General features: G+C 59.6%; 2 protein-coding genes across 2 annotated transcripts; one reads left to right on the top strand and one right to left on the bottom strand.

The window, feature by feature from the left end:
• Window positions 1-1,236: 1,236 nt before the first annotated feature.
• On the top strand, window positions 1,237-3,924 carry TMEM119 (transmembrane protein 119). Its single transcript, XM_048322345.1, has 3 exons — window positions 1,237-1,633; window positions 2,313-2,497; window positions 2,584-3,924. The coding sequence occupies exons 1-3, from the start codon at window positions 1,319-1,321 to the stop codon at window positions 3,356-3,358; spliced, it is 1,275 nt and encodes a 424-aa protein (XP_048178302.1). The 5' UTR covers window positions 1,237-1,318; the 3' UTR covers window positions 3,359-3,924.
• Window positions 3,925-5,170: 1,246 nt separating this feature from the next.
• On the bottom strand, window positions 5,171-7,320 carry ISCU (iron-sulfur cluster assembly enzyme). The gene is made up of 5 exons (XM_048322347.1): window positions 7,213-7,320; window positions 7,025-7,138; window positions 6,693-6,803; window positions 5,965-6,043; window positions 5,171-5,584 (listed from the first exon to the last, which is right to left on the bottom strand). Exons 1-5 carry the CDS (start codon window positions 7,294-7,296, stop codon window positions 5,490-5,492), a joined length of 483 nt encoding a protein of 160 aa, XP_048178304.1. The 5' UTR covers window positions 7,297-7,320; the 3' UTR covers window positions 5,171-5,489.
• Window positions 7,321-7,807: the final 487 nt, after the last annotated feature.

The raw sequence follows: 7,807 nt of genomic DNA on the forward strand, positions 1-7,807 counted from the left end.
GAAACCCCAGCGGCGCCAGCTCCCCTCCGTCGGGGGGACAGAATCCCTCGCCCCCCACCCCGCAGGGGTCACGGTCCCCCGGCGCTGGCCGTGGCTTTTTGGGGGGTCTGGCAGGTCCCCAGGGAGGAGCAGAGGAAAATAGCAACAGGATGAGGTCACACAGCGGCTGCAGCCTCTTGAGCAACCTCAGGCCAGGCCGAGGGGACCAGGGCGGGGGGAGACAGAGCTTGGGGGGGGCCAAGCAATGCCCCCAGATCCCCAAACTGGAGACCAGGACCCGAGGATCTGAGCAGCTGCTGTGTTTGTCTGGGGAACCAGGGGGATCCCTGCCTGGAGCCTGGAGCCCAAGGCAGAGGTGCCCAGGCCAGAGCATTTTCAGGCTGGGATGTTTAGGAAATGTTCTCCTGAAATTAGGGGGGGGTGGTCCCAAGCTACGTTTGCCCCACTGCCTCAATAATGCCAGGGCACTGAGCTCACATCCCTCACTGCCCCCCTTGGACCCTCGGATGGGGCTTTACCCCCACGTTCGTGGATAAAAACATCTTTGCAACAACACCCTGTGTGACCCCATCCCCACTTGCACCCCAAAATGTGGCCCCTTCCGGGGTTGATGATGGGGGGCATCAGGGCTCCTTTGCTGACGGGATAAACCAGGAAACATCCTCAGCCCCAGCTGGAGTTCATCTGGGAGGGGGCTGAGGGCTGCCTGCCCTTCCCTGGCCTCCCACACCCCCTCCCCATCCCGGCCCTAATGAGAACAAGCTGGTCCCGGGCTGCAACGCAGGAGGAGGAGGAGGAGAAGGAGGAGGAGAAGAGGGAGAAGGAGGAGGCTCCATCCCAGCAGGCAGCAGAAAGGGGCTCGAGGTGTGTGGGACAGATCCCGTCTTCCCGGCTCCCTCCCGCCGGCTGCGGGCAAGGTGAGGATCCCACTGGGTGTGCCAGGCTGCTCCCCGATCTTGGGGTGGCTCTGGAGCAGGGCACAGGCTATCCCACAGCCGGGGGTGCTGCGCTGAGGGCTGGGCAATGTCCCCACGGAGGGACACGGGATGGAGTCGGCCACATGGCTGCATTCCCAGGCAGGAATCGGAGCGTGCCGCGTCTGGACAACACCGAAATCGTGAATTTCTGGAGCGGTTGGGAAGCAGAGGGAAGCGGAGCTGGAGACGAGCTGTGGGTTCGGGGATGGGCGAGGATGGGGCTGGAATGGGGTTGGGATGGGGGTGGAGGGCTGGTAATGCCCACGGTGCTGGGCCCTGCTCTTGGCACTGCTTTGGGCTTTGCTCAGCCCCTCCATGGCCGCAGCTGCTCCTCAGCTCCGATGGCTGCCGAGGAATTGATGCCGTCCCCATCCCGGGACCCCTTTCGCACCGAGGGGCCCCGGTCTGTGGTGAAGGGGAGGATGAAGGGGCTCATCCCAGCCCCCCAAGCCCTTCATTCTCCCAGTGCTGGTCAGTGCTGTGACCCCACAGCCGCAGCAGTGCCCGGAAGGGTCGGGGGTCCAGGGCCACCTCCCACCTCTGCTGCCGTTTGTTTGCTCTGGATTAATGGAAACCAGATTGTGCAGCCGGGAAAGAGCCTGGAAGCCAAATCCTGCTGCTGGAGTCCCTCCCGGTCTGCAGAGCTGCTGGCTTGGGTTTGTTCGGGGGGAAAATGGGATGTGGGTTGGGATTTGGGGAGCCTGAGGTTGGGGAATTGTCATGGGGGGGTCCCTGCTGATGGACCTGGGGAGCTGTTTCCTGAGACCTCCCCACGGAGCTGTGTGGAGGGGAAGAGCCCTGGGAACGGCTCGATGGCGTTACGTGGCGTGGCACGCGTTGATGTCCCTCGGGAATGTCTCGCGACGTGGTGGGGACGGTCACGTCCCGCTCCCAAATCCTGTGGGGTGCAGAGCCTGCCCAGGGGTTCACCCCGGTCATCGCTCCGGGGTGGGAAGCGCGTGTCCCATATCCTACAGCACACTGTGGGCTGTGGAACGGGGCAGATCCGGCCCATCCAGGCAAGGAGCACGGCATGGGGACGGAGCCGATCTTTCCCCCTTCACCAGGGACACTCAGGCAGCCAAGGACCCCTGGGACCCCCATTCCCTGCACCCCAGCTCTGGGGCTGCCCCTTTATTCTGCACCCCTTCCCAGCTTCACTCAACCACCATGGTGGCACTGGGGTGAAATCCTGCCCCAACCTATTTTTAGCCGTGCTCCAGCTGGGAATTAACGGTCTGGGATGGGCGGTTGGGAAATGCCTCTTGCACCAGGCCCGGCCCCTTTGTAGCATTCCCTGTGTCAAAGTTTCCACTGCAAACCTCCATTTTTCAGGAATTCTCTAATCAGCCAAATGACCGTTGTCTGGAGCCGGGTGCTGGCAGCAGCCCCGGTCCCCTGGACTTGAGCAATCCCACCCAGCTGGCTTCCAGCTGCGCCCTTGGAAAACAAACGGAGCCCCTCGCTCTGTCGGGGCAAGAAAACCAGAGCTGCCTTTCTACTTCCATAAGGAAACTCAGGCGGGTGGGGGCTGGCCTGGGGAAGGGCTTGGGGGGCTCGCTCTGTCGAGGTATTAACGTGTCCCCCTCCCCTCTGCATCCCACAGGTCTCCTGCACGAATCCCGGGAACGGGCTCGGCCATGGGTGCGTGGTTGCTGCTCTTGGTGCTGCTGGCGGTGGCCCCGGCACAGGCGGCAGCCCCGCGGCACCGCCCGGTGCTGCCGGAGCCCGTGGGCAGCGGGGACGGGGATGAGGCGTCGGCCACGCTGCCCGCCCAGCCCGTGACCCCCCGGATCAGCCCCACGGTGGGGGACGCGCCGGGGACCACGGTGACCAACAGCTCGGCGCCGGGTGTGCTGGACGGGCTGGTGGACTTCTTCAAGGAGTACCTGCTGCTGGTGGTGGTGGTGGGCTCACTGTCCTTCGTCCTCCTCTTCATCATCTGTGCCGCCGTCATCGTCCGGCAGAAGCACAAGGCCTCCGCCTACTATCCCTCCTCCTTTCCCAAGAAAAAATACGTGGATGAGCGGGACAAGTCGGGGGGAGCACGGGCGTTCAGCGAGGTGCCCGAGAAAGCGCCCGAGGCCGGTGCGGAGGAGCCGCTGGATGGCAGCCGGCAGCTCCAGGCGGACATCCTGGCTGCTGCCCAGAACCTCAAATCCCCCCCCAAGGCACCGCTGGCCAATGGGGCCCGGGGTGAGCACAATTCCCCTCAGGAGGAGGAGGAGGAGGAGGAAGAGAAGGAAGGAAGGAAGAAGGTGGGGGATGAGCAACCCAAGCCCCCTGCCCAAAATCCCGGTGCGGAGGAAGAGGCGAGCGCAGGAGGCAAGGAGACCCCTGATGCATCCCAGGATGGCTCCCAGGCCCCCTCTGGAATCTGAGGCAGGGACACGGTCCTGGGCAAGCCTGAGGAGCTGCTGGCTCGGGACACACGATGGACATGGTGGATGAGGCTCTGTACGTACGTGGTGGCTCAAGGGAGCCCCGATGAAGATCCCATTCCCTCCCCTGACCTCGTGCTGATGGGATGCTCATGGGGGGGATTTGCCAGCTGGTGGTTTTCCCCAGTGCTGGAATGCTGTCAGCGCCACTCCTGCTGCCCAAGGGGCTTCTCCCACCCCAAGCACTGGGGTAGTGCATCCCCCCAGCTCCAGCCCTGCCCCCAGTGTGCCACCAGCTTCCTCCCAAACATGATTTTAATAATCAGCAGCAGCCTGGTCCCTGCCCGGTGCCTGGCTGGGAGCTGTGTCCCTCTGGGAAGAGGGATGGGACCAGGGCTGGAGGTGTGTAGGACATGGGGCAGCTTTGCCCATGGCCAGCCGAGGGGAGGAGGGATGAGGATTTAGGGACAAGGACTCTCCTTTCCTTCTTTCACCCCAGAGCCCAGCTGGATTTTTGCCTCATTTCCTAAACCCCTTCAGCTAGAAATAAACACTTCCTCTGCACAGCTCCTCTCCTGTGTGTCTCTGCAGCCGTGGGGTGGCCAGGGGACAGTCCCCGTGTCCCTGTGCTCCTCCAGGGGCACTGCTGGATTGGGCTCCAGGGGCAGGGGAGCCCTGGGGAGGGTGTTATCAATCCTCAGATCAGCACATCACATGCCACTTCCAGGAAACCTTTATCTTGTACCCACAGCTGTGGGCGGGGGGGGCAAAGGGGGGGGCTGTGGGCGACTCAGCCACGGCACTGGGGTGCAGCTGCTCCAGTGGGAACAGCAGGGAAACCTGGAAGGTGGGAGAGGCTGTTCTGCCTCAAAAGCAGCACATCCCTGTATCCTTGCAACCTCCTGTATCCCTGTGTTTTATCCCATCACATCCCTGCCTCAGGACAAGCTTCCCTTTGGAAGAACGTGCCACCACAAAGAGCTGATTCTGCCCCGAAGCAGATGTGGGTGTGTGAAGTTTCCCTGACTTTTTTTTTTTTTTAAACTGGGAAATAGCAGGATTGTTCCATGAGAGAGAGGCGCACGTTCCTCACTGCTGGAGGGTGCCAGGAGCTGAGGAACCACAAGAGGGACCTTGTGAGTGATAAACTCAGCAGCAACGTGTGACCTCTGCGTTAAAAATTACAAATACTGTGCCCAGATGCAGCAGAATGAGACAATTATTTTTTTAAATGTGGTTTTAAGTGTTTAACAATGCCCTCAGTATGAAAAATGGGAAGTGAGGTGTCTTGTGGGGGGGGTTGGAAGGTAAAAAGGTGAAGTTTTCCCATGTGTTGTCTGCTTGGTTTGGAAATATTTCCCCTCAAGAGGAACTGTGGGAGCTCCCCTTCAGAGCATTCCAGCTCTGCTATCCCCCACCGGGGTTCCAGTCTGAGGGTGCATTTTAGAGAATCCTGGAGTGGTTTGGGTTGGAAGGGACCTTAAAGCTCATCCAGTTGCAAACCCCTTCCTTGGGCAGGGATACCCTCCTCTGGCCCAGGATTTACAGCTGTAACAGAGCACCTGGTGAGTGTGAAGTGGAATTCTTAGGGAAAACACCCCAAAATTCAGGCTGTGCCTCAAACAGGAGCTTCAAAAACTAAGTGGTGACAGGATGGGAGCAGAAACCACCAGTGTTTCCTGGCCACTTTTCCCTTTGGCACCTGCAAAGAATTCCGAGAGCGGGAATTTGCCCCCGGATTGCGAAATCAACCCCGCCGGAGCCAAGGGCGGCCCCACAGCTCCCACACACACATCCACACCAAGGCAACACTTCCCACTAAATTCCATAAAATATTAGGCAAAACTAGACATCTTCCCAAAAAAAAAACCCCCAAAAAAAGTGCAGCCCTTCCAGTACCAGACAGCGGGGTTGTGTCTCTGGAGCAGAGTCTTCCCACGGCATTCCCAAGGGGACAGGAGCCCATCCTGGCCGTTGTGAGCACTACGGAGTGGCTGGACACCACAGGGACATGTTGTGCGTAACTTGTGCGTATCTTACAGCTTGAGTAGTGCACAGGGTCCTACTACAGCTCGGGAATTGCACTGCAGAGTGAGGAGGAGGAGGGAGGAGGGGAAGCTGTGCAAGCAGTTCAGGCATTGTCGGCTTTTTTGTCGGATTCTTTGCTCGAATCCTGCTTCAGTTTGTAATCAGCCAAGGCAGCCTTGATGGCGTCTTCAGCCAGCACTGCAAAGGGAAAAATAAAGAGGATTTTAAGGACAATTCAAGGGCTTTTAGGATGTAAGATGAGGTAGAAAGAAAAGCAGGCAGCAGTGAGCAAACAAGACAAGCAAGCACAGATTGATCTTAGGAGTAGAATCTGAACGGAATTCCTAAAATACTGAATTCCTATAATGCTGAATTCATGTAATACAACTTCAGATAATAATACATTCAGAATCTGAGCATTTGTTTTCAGCCTGCTGAGCCACGGGCTCCAAAATATTGAAGAGATCTGAAAACTCTGGAATTACCCCTGAAATCTGAACAAGAAACTGTTTGGAAAACAGCATACAGAAGCATCTGTGCTGTTCCTAGAGTACCTGAGATGCAGGGTTTTTACTTACTGGAGCAGTGCAGTTTGACAGGGGGAAGGCAGAGTTCCTTGGCAATATCTGTGTTCTTGATTTTCAGCGCTTCGTCAACCTGAAACACAGGCAGAGGTGGTCATAGGCCCTGTTGTTTGCGTTTGCTAAGAAGGTTTAATGCTCCAGAGCCAGAAGAATCCACAGGGGAGATGATCCCAGCTGCCCAGGGCACTGAGAGATGTGGGAATTAAGGAATGTCTGACTGACGTATCAGTGTCACAGACTGTCCCCATCCTGGGCTGCTCCAAGCCTGCTGATCCTCTATCACAACACTGAGGGGCATTTACTGCTGGCAGAAAAACCAATCTAAATGATCTAAAGGCTCTCTATAATTAAAATTTCTGCCCTCAGCCTGGTTATGCTCATTGCATAAGACACCAAATAGCTCCGTGGTGGAATCACTGTCCCTGGAATCGTCCAAAAACAATGTGGGTGTGGCACCTGGGGACATGGTTAGTGGCAGACCCGGCAGTGCGGGGGGAACGGTTGGACTTGATGTTCTTAGAGGGCTTTTCCAACCTTAATGATTCTCTGATGGTTGTTGTAAAAAAACAATTATTGCCCTACAACTGAAGCCCTGACACTGCTGGCAGTCACTTCTACAGCATGAAGCAGTGCAGGGATTCCCTGGAGAGCACTTCCTACACGATCCCAACAGAGAACACAGGTGCGTGGGAAGCTGTGAAGCTTTCCCGGAGCTCCCTCACCGTTTTCCCTTTGACCCACTCCGTGGCCAGCGAGCTGGAGGCGATGGCCGAGCCGCAGCCGAAGGTTTTGAAGCGGGCATCCACAATCCTGCCGTTCTCGTCCACTTCCACCTGCGGGAGCATTTTGGGACACTTTAGCGCCCGGTTCAGCTCAGCCAGGTCCCTCCACCAGGGGCCCCGGGTAGCGGGACTGGCCCTGCCCCGGGCACAGGGCACGGGCAGGGCGGGCGTGAGGGAAGCCCGTGCTTTCCCCTGAGGGGACACGGGCAAGTTTCACCCTCGCAAAAGCCCCATGTGACCCCACCCAGGTGCCAGCAAGTTCCCAAGGTCACCTGCAGCTTCATGACATCGCCGCAGGCCGGGGCGCCCACCAGGCCGGTGCCCACGTTCTTGGCATTGCGGTCCAGGGAGCCGACGTTGCGCGGGTTCTCGTAGTGATCCACCACCTGCCAAGATAAAGCGTCAGCGAGGGCCACCCCACGCCCCCCCCGCCCCTCCCCGTGTTCCGCTCGCCCCTCACCTTCTTGTGGTAGCCCAGCGCGGCTGGGGCCGGCCCGGGCCGGGGCCGCAGCAGCGCCGCCCCTGCCGCCCTCAGCGCCGCCATCTTGACTGAGGGATGGGCGCCGCCCGAGTCCCCTTTATAACCTCGGCTGGGTTGGCCACGCCCCCCAACCACGCCCCAACCACGCCCCTTCGCCCCCGGAGCCCGCGTCTCACCCCGGTCACAGGTTCACCGCGCAGACGGCGCGCGCGCTGGAGGCCGCCTGTGGGAAGGGCCTCGTGCTGTCGCTAAAGCGATCAGTAAATAAATAAACAAACTATGGGCAATCAATCGCGGCAGGGTTTTTATCGCGACAGCCGGCGCGTGTGCCTCATGCGGCGCCACTCTCAATATGGCGGGCGAGCGGCGCCGCGCACGCCACGGACCCTCTCGGAGGCCCCCTGATGGCCACACAGCGGGGTGCCCTCGGCGCTGCCTGAGCCACGGACCAGAAGACAAAGGGTCGGACCGCGGCCGCAGTCGGTGCAGCACGGCCCCGCAGCGCGGACGAGCGCGGGGCGGGGCGCGCTGAGGATCCCCGTTCTTCCCGGCCGGTTCGGCCGGCGGCGGGGCG

The sequence above is a fragment of the Corvus hawaiiensis genome, chromosome 18 (genome assembly GCF_020740725.1).
Source record: "Corvus hawaiiensis isolate bCorHaw1 chromosome 18, bCorHaw1.pri.cur, whole genome shotgun sequence".
Taxonomy (NCBI): Eukaryota; Metazoa; Chordata; class Aves; order Passeriformes; family Corvidae; genus Corvus; species Corvus hawaiiensis.